This window comes from Gracilinanus agilis, chromosome 1, assembly GCF_016433145.1.
Source record: "Gracilinanus agilis isolate LMUSP501 chromosome 1, AgileGrace, whole genome shotgun sequence".
NCBI lineage: Eukaryota > Metazoa > Chordata > Mammalia > Didelphimorphia > Didelphidae > Gracilinanus > Gracilinanus agilis.
Window position 1 is genome coordinate 36,587,003 of NC_058130.1, and position 21,301 is coordinate 36,608,303.

Sequence of the window (21,301 nt, forward strand, 5' to 3'; positions counted from 1 at the left end):
TGGCAGAACCAGGCAATATATTAAAGTGGATAAAGTTCTGGATTTCAGGTTACAGACTTGAAAGGAGTCCAAGGAGAGCTATAAGTGGGAATTTTTGCACAGAAGCCAAGAACAGCAAATTGTGCCTAGGACAAGTGATACTAAGCATCCCCTTGATTGCCCAGGAAGAAAAAGAGTGTGATTCAGTTATTTACAGAGCACTCTGAGGTAGGGAAAAGAAGTAAAAAGAGTCAAGTGTCAGAACTAGTCTTCCACATGTTTGGGAGATGGAAATCCTTGGACACAAATAGAAAGGCCTGAAGGAGTGAAGTGGATGAGGCAGGAAAGTAACTCTACAGATTGGGTAGCTGCTTATTTTAATTAACTATTCTTGCCAAGCAGATGCTGTCTTACTGTTTTAATACTACAGAAGCTACAAATCACTCCCTCTCAGGAAAATCCCCAGGGTTCTACCCTCATGATGATTTGGGAGTCCAAACCTGGTTTTGCCTGTGTGTCTTCTTGGAAATCTCTTATTCTTGCTGGTCCATCCACATGTAAAACGGGGGGTATTAAGGAAAATGGCCCCAAAATTTCCTTCAAGCTTTAAAACTATGATCATCTGTTTTGTAAAAGGAGAGACTTCAACTAGATGTGCTCTTAGGTCCCTTCCAACTGGAAATTGATGATCCAATACTTTACACAAGGTAGTACTTCACTATTTGAAACAGGCTAATGCTTCTTTAGCTTACTTCTCTCCTTCAGACCTGTATCACATCAACAGCAAATTTATATTAATTTTTGCTCTGAGGCTGGCTTGCATCTGCCCCTCTCTTTTCATTCCCTCAGTTATCATTCTACTTCAGGACTTACTTCTTTCTTTGAAGAGAACTCTTTCTCTCTATCTATTCTCCCTGTTTCCAGTCTATCCTCCCTGTAACTTAATCTGCACAAACACTAGATTACTTTTCTTAAACCCTTATCTTACGTCTTGGAATCAATACTGAGTGTTTACAAGGCAGAATAAAGGTAAGGGCTAGACAACTGCGATTAAGTAACTTGCTCAGGGTCCTATAGCTAAGAAGTGCTTAAGACCACATTTGAACCCATGATCTCCCATCTCCAGGCCTGGTTCTCTACTTATTGAGCCATCTAGCTGCTCTAGCACCATATTTCTTTTAAGAATCCGATCAGTCTCTGTTCTCAAAACCTTCAATGGCTTTCTAGAGCTTATGCCATGAAGTCCAAAATGCTTTGGGATTTGGGATCCTCTGAAATGTGGGCCAAATCTACCTTTCTAGCTTCTTCCTACACTACTCTCTGATGGGTGATGTCCTTCACATCAAGCCTCCATTCACTCTACCTTAAATTCCCCCTAACAACGATTGACATTCCCACAGTGTTTTAAGACCTTCAACATGTTATACAGACATTATCTCATCAGACCTTCACATCAACCCTTTGAATTAGATACTATGAGTAGTACTGTCCCCAATTTGTAGATTAAAAAAAAGGCTCAGAAAGGTTGTGATTTGTCTAGTTATTAAGAGCAAGATGTGGAATGTAAACAAAGATCTTCTCAAGACCAAGTAGAGCACACCATCCACTCAGTTGATTACATCTTCAGCCACATCTTCTACCTATTCAACCTGACCCCAGCACAAATGCTACATTTCCCTGAACCCTCCTATCAGAAGTGAGGTCTCTTCCTCCTCTACATCACTAAATACTTTGTCCCAGACTCATATTCTTGATGACCAGATGCTTTACAATTCATTGGGAATGAGGCTTTGGAGTTAGAGGCCTTGATTTCAAACTTCCTCTACTAATTATTGTTGCCTTCTATAATCTATATATCTTCTGAAAATCACTTGAGAGTCTTAGTCCTCAGCTTCCTCAATTGTAAAATGGGCTAGATGGCCTTTCAGTTCCTTTCCAGTCCTACCAAATCAATTCTTTAACAAATTATGCAAAACATTTAAGGCAGAGAATCACCAACTGTTGAGTAGACCTCACAGGGAAAGGCAAGTCAGGGTAGAGATGAAGGCAGAGCAGACCAAACAGTAGGATGGGAAGGAAGAAAAGAGAAATTGAAGGGACTCTCCATATCCCAGATTTCCAAGTAGAAGAAAGTGCTTCACAGTAAATTGGAGATGATGATGATAATAATATCATTCCTGATTACACAGAGTACTTCTGAGCTTCAAGGGAAATGATGCATTAAAGTATTTTGTTAATTGTCAGATGCTATGCTCATATTAGCCAGTAGTGCAGGCACCCTCTTCTCTCCCACTCCAGTTCCAACATACTCTAATGCATCCTCTGAGACTGCTCAAAGGCATCTTGTTCTCTCTTTTCTCTAGTATACTAGACTAGTGGGCCAACATTATGCCAATGAGATTATAAATGAGCAAATGACTACATAAAAAATGAACAACTAAGATATCAAGGAGGTCATGGCCCTCCTCATACTCTGATCCCAAATAATGATCTCACTCAATGGGACCAAAGGCATGTTCAGTTGCATGGCTCCAGATGCCAGTCTCTTATCTCTTTCCAGGATTTCCTTTCTCTATACTCTCGACCTTCCAGAAATCTCAGTTGGAAGACCTCAGATCCCTCACACACAGAGGCTTTGGGTCAATGTGAACTTTATCATCTCAAAGAACTTAGAATTACTACAGAAGTCTAGCTGTCAAAGGACCTAAAAAGCCTTGCCAAAATTTCTATACTCCAACAGAAGACTTGGTCTAAGTGGGAAGCCAGACAATCAGATTTCAGAGATGCTCAACATTGCTAGCCCAACTGGTTATATTTATATTTATTTATTAATAATATTATTAATATAGTTTAATAAAATATAATATTAAATATATTTAAATAAGGAAGTCATCAAAAGAAAAGCAGCAGCAAGTTAAGTTGATAATTAAACATTTAGCTTTAAAAATAAAACAATAAAAAATAAAGTAAAATCTAGGAGGAAGCCCATAAGGAAAAATTAGAAAAAATATGAATATTTATTAAACATCTCCTCTATGTAGGCCACTAGAGACTATAAGTACAATAAATGAAACAATCCCTTGGTTTAATTGAGTTTATGTTCTAATAGGAGAGAGAAATACATTAAATGTATGTAAATAAACATATATATACATAGAATGAATATAAATTAATATTTTAAAATTTAATAAATAAAAACAATACTGACTTTTAGGACATGTACATTCATGTGTGCGTGTATGTGGTATGTGTATATTTTTTAAAAAGGAACTAGGTTGCATGTTACTTAAGGGTAGAAACCTTTTTTTCTTAACCTTTGCATCCTAAACTAAGCACAATGCCTCAAAAAATTGGAATTCAAAAATACTGCGTGAATGAATTGATGAAGTAATCAATGAATAGATATTTTATCTGTAAAAAGTCTATTTTAAATCAACTGAGAAGCTTTTTAAGGACCCACCACTTGGCTAGGCAATTAATCCCAACATACATTTCAGGGGTGTGTGTGTGTGTGTGGTGTGTGTGTGTGTGTGTGTGTGTGTGTCCTTATTTTTTAGGCTCAGTTAATGGGTAGAGCTTGGAAAGTCTCAGAGATTAGAACAGCCCAATTTAGCAAGCCCAGTCAGGGACTGGCAAGAAAAGCTAAAGGCCTGGTTACTTACTAACATACTCTTTTTTTCTTTTTTAAATCTTTACCTTTTGTCTTAGAATTGATACTAAGTATCAGTCCTAAGGCAGAAGAATAATAAGGGCTAGGCAATCAGGGCTAAGTGACTTGCCCAAGGTCACACAGCTAGCAAGTATCTGAGACCAAATTTGAACTCAGGACATCAGATCTCCAGGCTTGGCTGTCTATCCACTGAACCACCATACTGCCTCCCTAAGTATATTCTTGAAAGGAAAAGGAAAAGCCAAGTTAAGCCACTAGCCATTTCTTGTTTCCTCAATAAAGTTCTGTCATTCTGTTTTCCATTACGATTTCCCTGATACTGAGTGCCACACCCTCTGTATTTTAGAGGCAAAAACACAACCAACTAAACACTTATGTATAAAATGGAACAAAAACTTGGATAAGATTAGGGGTCCATTAAACTTGGGGTTTCAAAGGGGCTCCACTTTTCTACCTTACCAGGAATTCATGTTATTTTGACTTAACTATATTATCCCCTTACACGTTACTCATTTTAAGCAAATGGCCTTGAATGAGCACACACAGCTTAAACTACAAGCTCTATGCAATGTGTCTAGTCCCTCTGTCCCTATTTAAAAACAGCTACTCCTTTATTGCTAGTAGTCAAAGTCAATTCTGTTTTTTGTTTCAGTTTGGGGATTTAGTTTTTATTCAGACATGATTTCATTGCTGTAAGAAACTCCCTTTGTGGAAATCCCCTCTACCAATACAGATCTGCAGCTCTTCTACCATTTACAGTTTTAAGCAGTTACCCAGGTCCAGGATGACACAGGCAGTATATGTGAGAAATGAGACCTGAACCCGGGTCTTCCTGACTCTGAGTATAACTTTCTTTGCACTATCTCTATTTATTTAGGCAAATAAAGTCCCAGACTGACAAATGATGACACACGAAAATCATAGTAGAGATTCATACTGACAAAAACAGAACCACTCAAATAACTCCTGCATATGCAATTCCTGCTGAATAGAATCTGGCCAATGGAAACAGTATAGAATAAGGTAAGCAGCGTTATCATCATGTTATTTATCATATGCATTAGTACCAAAAATAGTCGAGGGAAAGATGAGTATTATGTCATTCTCTCTCAGTCTTTAACCTTGTAAAAGGTTGGTTGAGTTAGTAACGAGGATCACTGTAGTCAATACAGAATGCTATAAAAACAGAAACCTTCCCCCAATGTTACATTGAAAAAAATTAATGCCTAGTAATTGTCATAATGAAAAACCCACTGTTACACTATATAGGCGGAATGGCTTCTTTTTATTTAATTTTCCCCAAACCGTTTTTCTTTGGCTCCAACTGGCACTCTTTTCTACTGAAAAGCAAAAGACATTTTCCGCACAATTTTCCCTCTACTAGAAAGAGGTATATTGTGCCCTTCAGTGAACATAAAATTGATATTATCATCTCTTAGTTTATATCTCACTACTTAACCTTCAGATTAAAAGTTATTAGATTTGAATGACTAAAAAGACATCATGTCACCTTCTATGCCATGTGAAGAGATAAGACAAGTTTGGGACAGGATGAGGTATGTGATAAAAGCAGTAAGTTATGGCATAAGGTAGGAACTGCCTCTTCTTTTTCTCGTTTGATGAACAAGGGTGGCACTGCCATAAAAAAAGAGTATGTTTTACTTCGAAGGCAATTTTAGGAACTCATTACCCAGGTACTCGAGTTTAATTTAGATATGGCTGAGGATGGCAAAGGAAGTCACTGGGATTTTTGGTCGTTAGTCATTTAGTAAACAAGCATTTATTTAATCCTTATTACATGCCAGGCACTATACTAAATAATTATTGGGAATAAAAAAAAAGTAAAAAACACTATCTCTCTCCTCAAGAAGGTCATATTGACATGGGAGAGACAATATGCATTACCATCATCACAGAAGACAACACCATTGGTTTAGATTTTTTGTTTTTAGGGGAGGGGAGGGGAGGGGAGTAAGACACATCAAAGTAATAGTCTAAGATTTTAAAACATTTTAAAAATAGAAAGCTCTTGGACAATATAAGGTTGTCTCTGGATATAAGAATTCTAGAACTGATTTATTTTTAAACCTTTACCTTCCATCTTGGAATCAATATTGTGTATTGGTTCCAAGGCAGAAGGGCTAGGCAATAGAGGTTAAGTGACTTGCCCAGGGTCACACAGCTGAGAAGTGTCTGAGTTCAGATTTGAACCTAGGACCTCCCATCTCTAGGCCTGGTTCTCAATCCATTGAGCTTCTCAGCTGCCCCCTAGAACTGATCTTCTGACATGACTAGTGATTCTGTATCAAAGTATATGACCACAGAAATCCAAAATTAAAGAACTGCCTGTAAACATTATTCATAACAGATTTATTTTAATGACAAAAAAGAGAAACAACTCATTTGTACAAAAGCTGGAAAATGACTTAATACCCAGTGACCTTCCAAAATAATTATTGAAATGCCACAAGACATGACAAATATGAAGAATACAAAGAAATAGCTAGACTGAGGTGAAGTGATACAGAAAAAAAGCAGAATTAGAGCGATAAACATACTAAAATCATATTAAGTATTAATAATAGGAGAAAATAAAACAGGAAACCAAGAAATCAGGAGTCACAGAACTGGAGAAACTATTTTCTTGTTACTTTCTTAAATTAAAGCTCATCATTTTTATGAAATATCTATTTTTAAAATCATTTTTATTTTAATGATTTCTTTTGTGGTATGGAATTAAGAATTACAAATTTACAAAAACAAAAAAAAGGAAATATATTCTCCTTAGGATTAATGAGACAAAAAAGGACTACTTTTCTTCCCTTTAAAGCCACACTAATCTCCAAGATGCAAACGATATTATATTTTGACAATCCCAGGCAGGTTAAACAATATTCTAACGTGACTCTTTCAATTGCACAAGCAGTTTAATAATTACATACCCTATTTTCTCAACAAAAGAAACACAACACATTAATTGCACCGTATGGTCTTACAAACAAACTGACTCCAACCAGCTTGTGTCAACATGGAATAAAAGCACTATCAAAGATTTAACTGAATAGTTTTGTACTTTAAAAGAGATAAGCTCATTTCATGATCAATGGGAACACTACAAAGCAATTAATCACCTGTTCCCATCTGACTTGAAGATATACTTAGTAAATAACCAGGAATAAAAAATGTATCACAAAAATATAAATAAATAAGTTCTCTTTATAATATGAGACAAGTAGCCTGAAGTCACTGAGAAAGCTTTATCCTACACTTGATTCTTTAAAAAAATAAAATTTCCCTTGTGTTCCAACTTGCCAGTGGTATCACCAATTTTCCATTATCCAATCTTGAAAACTCATAATAATCATCTGCTTTATTCGTGCATTTGCTACCATCTTGTCTGTCCCTAGTTGTTTTCATATTGTCTTCCCCATTAGATTTTGAGCTTTTTAAGGAGTCTGACTGCCTTTAGTCTTTCTTTGACTCCCCAGCATTTAGCACAGTGCCTGGAATATAGAATGTGCTACTAAATGTTTGTTCACTTGTATAATTCTGTTGATTCTTTTGAGTCTCTCTAGGCTCTTCCTCATTCATCCTTTCTATTGCCATGGCCACCATATGAGTAAAGAACTCCAATACTTCTGAGTTAGACTAGAAATAGCCTCTTAATTAATCTTACCTCGAACTCATGACACCACTACAGTGTCTCTACTAAGTTTGCCACATTCATCTTCTCATCCTCTGATTATGCCAATTTCCTGCTCAAACTCCCATCAGTTTTTTTCTCCATTTCCTATAGGATACAATCCAGACTCCTGGTTTTGGTCATCAGGGCTCTCCAGAATCTTGCCCCAGCCTGCACCACTCATCTACATGGTCCAATCCAATTGGATTCCTTGCCATTCCCCACAGCCCAACAAAGAGCTGTACACTGTAACACCCAACAGATATTCAGTAAATGAATGAATTCAGGGAAATCCCATGCAAATATGTGGCAGTGGGTCATCACTGTATCAGAAAGACTTGTTCTCACATAAAACAAGGTTGTGTAATGGAGAAATGTCTAAGTGAACTCTGAATGATACTTTCTTCCATTTTACTGAAGGGAAAGAAAGTGACTTTTTATGTGGCCTCAGCACAAACACCATTTAACCAATGTCTCCAGAAAGCTACAATTGACACTTGGTTATGACAATCTCTTTGAGTTCAAGGAAAAATGATGAAAAGAAACTTTCTTACGAGAAGTTCCATTCACTCTATAAACTTCTCTCTTGTTTTGCCACATACTCCCAGCATCTATATTGCTATTCCCTTTTGTCATAAAAGCAGTCACCTTGTAACCCTTTTTATCAAGTAATCCATGCATGCTCAGAGTACACTTCACCTCATCGGCCAAGCTATAGGGTTACATTACACAAACATCAATTCTGCCAGCTCAGCATTAGCTGTCAATGAATGCAAGCAATTGCAAAACAGTCAGGTAGGGTGGGGGCTTTCTCCCCTTAAGAGAACAGATAGAAGTCGGCTGGTTTTGCAAAATAAACTGCTTGCAATGTCTGCAGCTAATCTGTCAACAAATAACTATTAAAGTCATACCTCCTGAAAGTTCAAAAGGAATTCTGATGTGACAAAAGATAGGGGGTTTTGTCTCATGGGTCAGTACTTGAAATTGTGATTTCAAGTATGGGGCTCTCTACAGAAGCTGAAAGGATACATGTTATACACAATAATTCCTGGAAATCTCTGGGGTTGTTGCATTCACTTTACTTGTTTTTATTCTTCTTGTCTATTGAGTGGCTGGAAATCAGAGGGTCTATTGACCTTCATGAAAATGTTAACTCTGGTCCTCGTGCCAGAAAAGATCTTAGAGGTTACTCTGGCAAACCCCTTCTTCTTATAGATGAGGACATGGGAACCAGAGAGTTAAAATGACTTGCCTGAGGTCCCAAAGGCAGTAAACATCAGGACTCAAACTCAAATCTTCCACATTCCAAAGTCAACACACTTCTTGTTGGGTCCTGCTGCCTCCCAACTCCCAAGTTATGCCAATTGGTATCACTGACATTTCTTCATAGAGCCGGTGAGGACATATTACTTTCAAAATGACCAGGCAGAAAACTGAAGCAATTATTCTCACAAATCAAAACCCCTTTTCCTCCGGTGTACTTTTCATAAAATATAATAAATTGTTTTAGGATGATAATAACGACAGCTAATACTACATTGTAAGGGTTGCAAAGGCCTCCATACATCTTATCTCACTTTTTTCTCACAAAAATTCTGTGAAGAACATGAACCTTAAAGCAGTTCCATAAATACCCTGCATAAAACTTCTAAGAAGTTTTTGTATGGGGATTTGAATTCAGATCTTGTGACTACACATCCAATCCTCTATTCACTACAATAGGCTGCCAAAAAAAAGAAGCCTATAGGTTGGATTTTTTTAAAATATTTGTTTCAATGTTTCAGTTTTAGTTTGGCTAGAACTGACATTTTGACAGAAGGAAGTGTCTTCTATGAAGAATTACCATCTACCTGCAAACGTAAATTTTCTAGCCACCAGTTGTTTTTTTCAAGGGTACTTTTAAAAAAAAATAGTACAAGTCAAGTCATCCGGTTCCATTTTCCCATGAAAGCCTGGGAAGGCACAAGCAATATCCTTTATGGAAAAATAAATTAAAATGTTCTTCTACTCCTTGATGTCCTCCTTTCCTTCCAGCCAAGATGGAATGAAAGAAAACTGACTTCCAACAAATAGTTCTCTATGTCACTGACAGGAAGGAACTGAGCATGCACCCAATTCTAATGGTTCATGGCAACATTATTACCAACATTCTGAACTGATGGAAAAAAGGCCACCCTCAACCTACCAGTAGTAGCCCTTTTTTAGAGGCCGTGACAGAAAACACAGCTTAATCATTCTGCCTCTCCCTCTGAGAATCCAAGATTTTGAGCTGCCTTAGAAGAACCTTAATGGCTATCAAGGCCAACCCTCCCCCCCATTTTACAGGAGGAAATTGGGGTCTGGAAAGGTTAAGTGATTTTCTCAGGATCACACAGCTAAAAGTGTTTTAGGCAAGATTTGAATCTAGGTCTTACTGAAAATGGAAGGGGGAGAAAATATACAGGTGATACTTACTGAACTTAGGAGGAAGAAGAGGTAAAAAAAAGATATAAAAATAGAGAGAAATAGACGAATAGAGGGAAAGATGATAAGTAGACGATAGAGATATATGAATAGAGAAATAGAAAAAGATAGACAAAAATAGAGAGAAAACAATATATAGTAGACAAACCGATGGACAGAAATACAGATAAATACAGACCTTCCCAATCCAATGCTTTATATAGTTTTTTCACAGGAAGTGAAGAATAGAAGAATCTGCAGGGAGGTTGGGACCCTCCTTGTGCATTTGTTTATTTTTTCAAATGTTTGCTTTATTATTCATTATTATTCAATATTTGATGAAGGTATGATTTCACCCGTGTGTCTGTCCCTGACTCTGATTCCTTAGAGGTTCTCTGAGGCCCTTCTGCAATACCACCTGAGCACAACTGAATTTCCATGCTGTCCATTTCTTGCCCTCGGTACGTGACCAAACTGCCTTTTTCACTAGTCATACTTCTGTCTGATAACATCCTCTGTGTTGGCTGCCTTGTGCAATACCTCTTGGTAATGTGCTCCAGCCTACTCATAACCACCTTGCACCTCTCAACCCAGGAAATAAATGTTTGCTAATGAAAGCCTTTCTTTTCCAATTGGATCAGGAAAGACATCTGTCCCAAAACAATTTTGAAAATGTTAGCCACTACAGGAACTGCTGAGACACCAGTCATGAGAAGTGTTTTCTGGACACTCTCGGGGTATATCAATGGATGAATACTTGTAGGGTCCTCTGATCTTCATTGTTTCTCTTTCCTGCCTATTCCTTTCAAGTGTGTCATCAAATTCCTCAAGATAAGGACCCACACTTCTTGGAGTGTCTCAAGCTCTTTCTTTGTAATCATTCCATTCCCCCCGCCAAACACATTTCAAATATATATTGATACTTCCACCTGTATTTACTCTCTTTATATCCTTTTAGAGTTGCTCCACTGAAAATAAGCAAACCTGTGTGGCTACCAACATCCTTGATCTATGGAAGTCATTCCCTTTTAAAGGGAGTACTTTACCTATACCAGCTTCTACCCCAAACTGATTAAGAGGTCAGACATCTTGAACAATTACCATTAAAAAACTGTTCCACTTAGTCACATGTCAAAAAGGGCTTCGAAGGCAGTACCCTGATCTATAAAATGAACAAAATAATGAAAAACACACAACTGACCTTCCAACACTCTCTTTGGACAAAAGTTCTGCAAAGGGCCCTCCTCCCAGCAAAGTGTAGACACCCCTCTGAACAACAACAGCAATACTCTTCCATGAGATGATTTAGAGACAATGCAGGTGCCAGGTGGAGGGGGGAACCCCAACATTAAATGGAATGTTGTTAAGAAAGAGCTGTTTTATTTAGCAGCTATTCATTTTTATTGAATAAACATTCTCTAGTATGCATTCTGTTAATTGACCTGACAGCATATGCTGTATACAGAGAAACTTCTAAACATTATGCTCTATGTAATATGCTTATCTGTAAACGCTCCCATCTGAAGCTGTATGGAAACAAAATTCTGCTTTCTAAAATTTCAGTCTTTTTAAAAGCTCTGTTAATCCAAACAGCTTAGTGGACTATTGTGAATTATTTTCCATATTCTTTAATAACAAATAAATAAATAACGGTGAAACTAAGTAACAGCATTTGCCCCTAAGGTCTGTCCATGGGCAAGAATTCTAGTGGAAAGAAAGTAGATTTTTGTTGTTACATGTAGAATCTAATCCTAGGACTAAGAGAGATGGCGTGATGGAAAGTATACATTGATTATTGCAATTGAATAGGCATGACTATGTAGACAAAAGAAAAAAGATCTAGTTCTTTGACTTTTAAAAAATCACATTGTTTAAAAAAAACTATTATCAGAAATGGATTTCTATTCCACATGATCATGTGCTGAAAGTTAGATAAGGATAATATATTCAGGGAAGAGTGAATGAGAGAGTAATGAGGGTGGGAGAGGGGGTGCTGGAATATTGTGTACAAGTTTCTCCATTTCTGTATAATGGCACCTTCCCTAAGGTGAAAAGAATAAGAGTAATGACTGTTGAGGTACGGCAGTATCTTCTAGTCAACAAAACACACACAGACATTCTCCAAAGCTGGTCCTTGTCTATGTTCTCTTCTCTGAAAAGACATTTGCTACAATGCATAATTACCTTGGATAATAAAGAACCAATGTGGAAGGGCTAACATTTTTTGCCTTGACAAATACTGTGGATTGGATAAATTTTCTCCATGTATCATCAATTATGAGCGAGGTGGAACTGGAAAATTCCATAACCTTCTCATCAACACAAAGCATAATTAACTCATTTTGCTATCACGTCCTTTTAAGCCAAACCTTTGTGTTGAATGCACTTCCAACATATTTTCCTGTTCTAATTCTCTTCCAGTGTCCTACATTAATCAAAGCTGTAACCCCTGTTGTCTTTGCACTACGAATCAGAATGTGCCCCTGGCGAAGAATGAGGGAAAAAGTCAACAGGAATTAAGTTTCAGTGCAACTGTTTACTCAACTGTGGCCTGCAGTTATTGAAATTTTATCCGTGGTTTTGTGTGACTACCACAGTAATGAATTCAGCATGGCTGTGATTTTCTCACTGACGGTATTCTCACTTCAAGTAAAAACCTGTAGGATGAAAATGATTGAAACAACCCAAGTCTATCACACTTGGTATCATACATTTCTTGGAGCTGTTTAATTGTAGCAGTTTTTTAGTTTCAGGAAACTCTGATAAACTTAGTCACTTACACCTTTTTAATCCTAGAGTTTCTGTTTTTGAGTACAGGTTTTTCTCATCCTTAACAACTAAAACTTTCATCATCCACTCAGTGATGACTTAACCAGCTGTTTAGATCTTATTTAAAATTACTCGGTTGAGTAGGAGAAGTGCATGGCATTATATTAGACTTCATAAACCAAAATATGTACAATGACTAGAAACCCACCTTTCTTCCCAAAACATATTGAGGATGCAAGCTGTAACAGATTGTCAGAAAATCTATTCTAACTGAATTATATATATATATATATATATATATATATATATATATATATATATTTAGAACACATATGCCAATAACCTACTTTAAGCATAGTTCTACCTAAAATGTAGTAATTAAGACATTTAGTTGGCCATCAATATCTAATTTTTCTACTGATACTCCTAGAAGGAAATGTTAAAAATTTTTTTTAAAGTATGTATGTGGGGAGGGGTTTACCGGTCCTCCTTTTTGCCCCCCACCAAGTTGTTCCTTATCAATATGTATATACATATCTTTTAAGATTTTCAGAGATGTTTTGTTACCAAAAAGAAAATTCAAGACATCATGAATTTTTCACTTATTCAATTATATACTCTTAAACAGGTTACCGGTGGCTTATGGTAGAAAAGCCAACACACTGATTCCAATTTACACTATGGAAAAACGTTCAAACTTGGCCTCTTCCTGGTAAAGACATGAAGAATAGCACCACAGAGGACCAACCACTCATTCCCAATTGTGCAAGGTACATGTGAAGCATGTGAAGGTCCTGGCACAAATACAAAGACTCATGTCTGCTATGGATTGTTGTGCTTGGCTAACAAATCTTAGTAGTTAGAACTTGGCCATATGATTAAGACAAAATGTGCATCACAGATCTTAAAGGCAGGACATGTTAGGAGTCACTTCTCAGAAGTGGACAGTAGGTACATTTTTATGCTAGGGATGGGAAAAAGTCAGTAGTACTCATCGAAAGCCTGGGCATCATTCCTCTCCCAACATCCTTCCTTCCTTCCTTCCTCCCTTCCTTTTCCCTCCTTCCCTCCCTCCCTCTCTCTCTCTCTCTCTCTCTCTCTCTCTCTCTCTCTCTCTCTCTCTGTCTCTCTCTGTCTCTCTGTCTCTCTCTCTCTCTACACACACACACACACACACACACACACACACACACACACACACACACACACACTCATTTTTCATTCTCAGTCAACTGCTGGTTCCAATAACCCATGTTGAACACAGACATCAAAGGACTATTTAATTTCTTAAAAACTTTTTTTGGAGGAGGCAAAAATTAAAACACATTTTAAAATGCCAACCCATAGCTGTATATACCTTGTAGAAGAAAAACAGGAGAATCTTCAAGGACTTAATGATTTGAGTGATCCAGAAACTGCTCTGGAAAAGACTGTGCTTCTCTACTGAATCCTGTGGAAGTTCTCAGTAAGGCTCCTAAGACAGTCTACTTCCATTTGTTTAAATGACAAATTAACAGAAAGGGAAGAGTATTCCTTGCACTTAAAGCAATTAATAATTGCTTCTCCCATAAATGGTAGCAAGGGAAAAAAATGTGTTCTTGAGCAAAGCCAATTTGTTTGTGGAAAAGAAGTTTGGTTATCTTTGGCAGAGTATATCACCATTTGCCATGGTCAGCTTGGCAATATTTCATTTCTGTTGTCCCGATCTAAGGTGTTTCCTCTCATCCCTATACCCAGGCAGTACAAAGTACTGTAATCCTTACTTCCATATTCCTTGCCGGACAGTCCTTGAGAGTAAGTAATCAGAAAGAGAAACTAAATTTCACTCTCCACGGACACAGTTCTAGGTGACTCTGAGGCACAGATATGTACCCATACTCATGAACACTTTGGATCTGTGGAAGGCATCCCGTGGGAACAGTGCCACTGAGTGGCTTCTGAGGCAACTGTTACCTTCTGCCAGTCTCTGCCTGTCTCTGTCTCTATCTGTGTCTGTCTTGGTTGCTGTTTCATTCTCTCCTCCTTTCCATTACCTGTGGTGTGGCCACTTTCAGCTACTGTCTAGGCTGACTTGAGATATGGAAAGTGAAAGAGGGAAGGCTAATGATCTCTATGCACAGATACATATACGCACTCACACAGACACCCACAGGCACACAGAACACACACAAACACACAAGCACACACTCACTCCCATTCATGATGTAAAAGCTCTGAAAATCCAAGTCTGCCGAGGGTTAAAAAGTGGTTTATTTGGGCCGGAGTGGTAGGATCTCTCACGGTACCTGCTGCTGCTGGATATGCGCTAAATCCGCTGCACCAATCTCCCCGGATGGGGTCTCGCCATTTGCTCTCCCTTCTCGAAGGCTGCCGCACTCCAGTAAGTGGTTGCCGCTGCCTGCTCCATTCGGAATGGCTGAACCGTTGCTTTTTGTCTCAGGCCCAGATTCTTGCATCATGACTCAAAAACCTGAAATAAGAATTGGGAGGGGAAAAAATGCAGCTGTTAAAACAGTTGCTGCGTCTAAGGAGACATGCTCTGTTTTCAATGCTGCCCCTAAACCATAAACATTTGTCATTTTCCTTCATACAATTTATCTTTCATTAATGGTTTGGGCTACTAGTTTATGTTTATGTATCTGTTGGTACAGCTATAATTTTAGAAAGACTGTTCTAAATATACCATCACTGGATCAACATCTTTTTTCCCTTAGAGAGGAAAAATAATATTTTCATAAGAACACAGAATTCATAATTAAATCTCCCTAATTACATCGGGATGTTTTACTTGAAAACCTATGAGTCACTCTATATAACATATTAGGTACAACATAAAAAAAATTAATATATACGGGAGATAAGGGGGTAAAGCCAAAACATTCACTATTTAAGTAACATTCAGCAGGGAGATTCCAACAATAGATAACTTTCTTTGCTAGGAAGCACCCTGAGGTAACTTCCACTGAAAAGCCCACAAACAAGAGGCCTAATATCTCTAGGTTCCAAGGTTTCATCAGTTTGAGCACTTACATATCCTCAAAGACCCTGATGCCATCCATGCCTTACAGGCCTAACTGTATTCAAAATATGCCTATTCTATTAGAGACTCTTCCTAACAGGGTTCTCAGTCCTTTTCAACAAAAGAATCAGAGAGGCTTCCATTCAGAATAATAATGGTGATGATAAAAATGACAGCTGACTTGGATATCACAATGCAAAGTTTGTAAAAACACTTTGTAAATATTATCTCATTTTATCCTAACAACAACTCTGGGTGGTAGATGCTGTTATCTGCTCCATTTTACAGATGAGAAAACTAAGGCTGCCAGAGGTTGAGTGACTTGTCCAGCGTAAGAGCTAAGTAAGTATCTGAGGCTGAATCGCAACGTGAATCTTCCTGAGCATTCTCTCATTCCCACAAGAAGCTCCAAATTTGATATCTATCTTTCAGGTAAGCATTTCTCAAGGAAACCCCAATAGATTTGGTCTCAAATACACAGGTGACCCAAACCAAGTATTGGAAGATATAACTGGACCATCTAATGTCTATTTTGATGAAACTCTTATAATTTCATGTCATCAAAAGAAAGGGAAGCAGTAGAGAGACCAGTGATAAGAGCCCGATTTGGAATTGGAGAGCTTTGGTAAATATTCTAGTTCTGCCCTTTGGGACCTCTGGGGTGTGAATTTCAGCAGTACTTAACACCTGTGGGCCCAGTTTCCTCATTTCTAAGAAAAAGGGGTTGGGTTGCAGGGCCTGTAAGAGCCCCTTCCAGCTCTGGATCTGTAATTGTACAAAAGGAAAAAATGAATCCTCTGTGAATTCGATGAAACTATTAAAATCTTCTGACCAAAAAAAAAAAAAAAAAAAAAAAAAAAAACAACTGAGGAAAATGAAACAAAACAAAATCTCCAGGAAATCTTCCTCAGTTAAATTTTGAGGCCCCTGAAACATCAGAGGCCATAGGCCAGATTCTCAGAGCACCTTCACTCTTCCTTGTTCCCCGACTGCACCCCACTGGAGGTTATCTTGGCTCTTACAAGCTCAGGGCAGGGTGATTAATTATTTCACAAAATGGAAACTGGTTAGCTTCTTGGTCTTAAAGCTACAACACTCCAAAGAAATGCAAACCACCCAAAGTGCTGGGGTCACATTTAGAGTAGGTAAATGCCTAGAAAACATATTCACAAGCAAAGGAGACAAAGAAAATAGCATAGCAAATCATTACTGAATCGTAAAAATAAGTACAGAGGTATAGATGTTAAAAATGATGCCACACCATTGTTGAGAGACTTATGTTTAATAATTGTGAACGCTAATAATATCAATGTCTGGCTAGCTATTATTAATATACACATATATACGTAAGTATAGAATATATATTTAGAATAATATGTAATGGGCAAGTGACTTATCCAGGACCACATAGCAAGTAAGTAATTATGGCAAGATATAAATTCACATCTCTCTAAAACTAAGTCCATCGCTCTATCCACTGTACCATTTAGTTAAGAGGTATTGTTGGTACAGCCTCGGTTTCAAAGATGTCATAAAAAAGAATAGCTAAGATCAAGTCAGAAGCTTAAAATCTCAGTTCTCTCACTGACAACAATTGTAACCTTGGAAGCCACAGCAACTTAGATTCATCTACTGTAAGATGAGATGCTTTTACTAGAGGATGTCTAGTATCTCATATTTAATGATTCTATAATCATAAAACAGAAAATTTTGCAATGATCCTTTTACACAAAGATTTTCTAAAAGCTAAAGACTGATTTAATACTGTTCCTGGTAAACTTCTAAAGAGAATCAAATTGGAGAATCAAAGGATGGGGAAATTCACACCTTTCCATTCAGTTTTAGCACTAAGTTTCAATTTTGCTTCAAAACAAAGCAAAACAAAAATGCTATATGAAATCAGGCAAATTTGAAAAAAAAATCTATATCTGAAGTGGATTCATTTTTCTTTAATAGGTGAGAAATAACTTCAGGAGAAACAACTGATTCATTCCTGTCTCTTTTAATCTGACTTTAAGTATTTTTTTAAATAATGTTCATGCTCTTGCTGTCTGGAAAGTAAGTCTACTAAAAAACTACTTATTTAACCTAAGATATAGGAATCAGGCAACAGCAGTCTTCATGATAACCCACATAACTTCAACCCTTTCTTGATGGCAAAGAGATAAAGTGATGCATCTTGGGAAATCTACATTTTATTCCAAAAGCAATAGTGCCTTTCTTATAAAAATTTTTTTTACCCAAACAACAGAAAAAGGAAGTAATTGTCAGTGCATTTAGGATAGATAACAGTTGTTTCCCAGTGGGAAACAAAGCAACTAACAATTGTTGCGAGTGTCCAAATCATAGCTAATTTTCTCTAAACAAAAGAAAAAGTGTTTTCTTTTTAAAAGTCTATATACTGGTCTATGGACTTATTTGAGTTGTTCTACTAAAAAACGGTTACTGTGTTGAAAACTCAGACATAAACTCTGTACCTAGACCCAAAATGTTTATCTGGCAAGTTCTAATTCTGCAACTATAATTTTGACAGGACAATAAACTCAGCAATAACATTCGAGTTAAACTCCTAAAACTTATGGTCTTTAAAAGTTATTTCCTTGGTTTTGACAAGGCAGAGGCAGCGGGAATGGGGAAGTGCAACCTCTAATAAACAATTAAAAGAGAAGGCCCAAGATCTCTCTTTGTGCGGTTCTGAAGGATGTTGCCAAATCTGACAGTACAAGCTTTGTAGGAATAATGCCAAGCAGTGCTTGGCTTGTGAGTTAGGTTTCTGCTTTGTAAAGGAAAAGGCTTTGGGACCTGAATTACATAAAGGAGTATTTTGGTCTGAATATATTCTTAATTACTCAAGTGCTAAAGGTTGAATGTAGGTTGAAAATTTCATATAATCTACCATACCAACTGGAGACATGTAGCTTTTCTGAAGGGCATGTTAATATAAACAATGTTATCAAAATTTCAGACAATTTAAAACAATATTGGGACTTCTGGTGCTGTTTCAATAAAGAATATCAATTCATATATGTCTAAAATGGTAGAAAAACAGGGCATTAATAAATAAATTAAGTGACAAAGGAAGGAAGGAAGAAAGGAAGGAATTTATTATTATTATTTCCTTGGTTACAAGGCTGGTGCAGAAAACTTAAGAGAAATAAAGCCCTTGTTATCATGCTTATGAAAGATTTTAAGCTAACAAAAAGTTCAGTCTTTATTCCAGGGCAGTTAATTAAGGTTGACCAAGTCAGGCAGAAGTAAATTAACTTGGCTGATCAATTATTTATATGAAGTAGAATAAATGCCCTTAAAGAACTTGGCCTAGTCATGAAAGGATGTGTAAATTAAACTAAACATAGATTTGTAAAATATGTTTCTACTTCTATGGGGAGAAAAGTAGAAAAGTTAATAGCAAAATCACTTTCAGGGAAAAAAAAAGATTAAGTGATTATCCCCTATTCTCTAACCCCCCCCCAAACCCAATCATTTCAGTCTCATCATATCTGTCTTATACATAATGTGCGAATAATAAAGGATTTTGTGCAGTTGCAAAGGACCATAAAAAGCTCCCTCCAAATCCTAGAGGGAGGGTAGAGAGACTTCATTATTTCAGAAGTTACGTCCATTATTTTAAAATCAGTTGGTCAACCAGAGAGGGTTATGGGCTCTGTCTTTTTTCAGGTTTTCAAGATGTGCCTTTGGGGCTAAAATCTTCCCGAACAATGAGCTCTACTCTTTATTTTAAATTTTTTTAATTATTATTATTATTTAAAAGTGCCTCTGTTTCACACAGAAAAAAATACAATGACCCCACTTGGTTCGGTCTGTAAAGAAATAAAACTAAAGTATCAGGCCTATTCTTCATACCTTTGCATAGTTCCCTGGCATACCAGCTGCTTCATTTTTATGTGCAAAGTTTAGGTGAAAACCCAACTCAAACAAAGACACAGTTTCAGGCAGTAAGGCTGAGCAGCCATGCTTGCTCCCAGGCACAGTCAAAGCCCGGGGCCTCCTAGATCACTGGGTTCAGCTTTGCCCTTGTGCATACCTTGGAGATTGAGTACCGTCAAAACTAAAGATGGTTATTTTTCCAGTTATTCCAGATGAATGGATTTTTAAAATAGCAGGAATGTCAAATGGAGGCCCCAGAAGATTTCCATCCTAATTTTCCAGCAGAAGAGACATTACATAAGATCCATGGGCTGATGTTAAATACCTAAACTTTTTGAAATCGAAGCTCCAAGGTTTCTGAGGTTTAGCCATTCATAAAAAGCAAGGCAATTTGGAATTGAAGAGACAAAGGATTATGTTGAACGGATTAAAAATTATACTTGAGGGTGAAGGAAGCAGGTGGAAAAAAGTGACTTAGAGGTCCTTGGTCTCAGCTATCAGTGCTGAGTCATTGTCTAAGGGTGATGGTTTCATGACAGCTATCTAGTAAGGAGAAACAGAGGAAAAGTATAAAATAGTGACAAGAGCAGGGGAGGGGGGTGCCATCCTCCTAATATTTCTTCATCAAAGAGATAATCTCCTGAATTTTCAATGAGCCACTAAGATTTGGGGGTCCTCCAGTCGTGTCCCCCTGGCTCCGGTATCAAGTGATAGCACACAGGTAAAAACAAAATTCAGGCACTTAATGTAAGACCGAAAACTGTGTACTCACTGTTATGCAAGCACCATCTTCCTATACTGAATTTTCATAATTATAACAGAAAGGCGTAAATTTTCTAATGCATGGCAGTTCAAAAAGTAATCAAGAGAATGAGCCTGAGGGCTATTTTAATGTATGCAAAGCTAGTGACCCACAGTAAATGGGAGGTAGGCTTCAATGAATGCAAAGTAATGCACACATACTAAAGACCTGGTCTGATGAGGGACGGCTAAAATTAACACCCAATTAATTTCCGAATTGACAAACAAATGAAACCCATAAATCTACTTTCTCATTAATTTTCTTGTGGTATAATTTAAAGCAGTAATATGAGGGCAAAAACTGAGCATTATCCATCATAAATATCAAAAAGATAGCACTGTAACACCATAAATTATGCATATTACCTGTTGTTAGAAATGATTAATGTATTATCAACTTTATCGTGCACTATGTATGTCTAGACATATCTAAAATCTGAAATTTCATTTAGCACTTAGAAATAAAAGTCCAGGAGGAAGGAGATTGTCAAGAGCCTCATTCTTCTGGGGCCTCATGGCACAAAGAGAAAGCCACTCCAATCGCCATCTGGGAGAGCAAGGGGCAAAACTGGACTCATCCCAAGCTTTGGGTCGGCAGAGGTTGAGCACATCTTAGAGGTGATATGCTGGGGCTCCCAGGGGAGAAGCAACAAATCACACTTCTCTGAAAACATCCTTGTTAGATGATCCACTGAATGGCACTGGCATCTGTTCCACAAGGGGGCTAGTCACCTCTGCTCACCCCCGGATGAAAAGAAAGCAGCATTTGCCCAATGATGGAGGAGCAAGGGCAAACTGGGCATGCCTCACAGGACCCTAGATCTGATACCAAATGTTTGGGGCTTTTTTATTTTTTGGCAAGTTAGAGGAATCATATAGTGAGGGAGGGAACACTACCCTCATCTGGCTCGGAGACCCAAGTGTATAATTAGTATTATTGTTAATACCACTCTTGCACGTGACCCAAGGAAAGAAAAAGGGGCATCTAAGTTAATGTAGGTCTCTTGCTCTTAAAGCTGCACTGTCTTCTCTCTTCCATGTCCTTTGTGAG

At 37.5% G+C, this 21,301-nt stretch overlaps 1 protein-coding gene across 1 annotated transcript in view; it reads right to left on the reverse strand.

Annotated features, from left to right (window-relative positions):
• FOXP1 (forkhead box P1) overlaps positions 1–21,301 on the reverse strand; it is a 281,610-nt gene that overhangs the window by 255,094 nt on the left and 5,215 nt on the right. The window contains exon 2 of the mRNA XM_044661547.1: positions 14,828–15,012. Coding sequence (XP_044517482.1) covers positions 14,828–15,001 — 174 coding nt within the window. The 5' untranslated portion in view covers positions 15,002–15,012. The remainder of the gene's footprint in view (positions 1–14,827; positions 15,013–21,301) is intronic.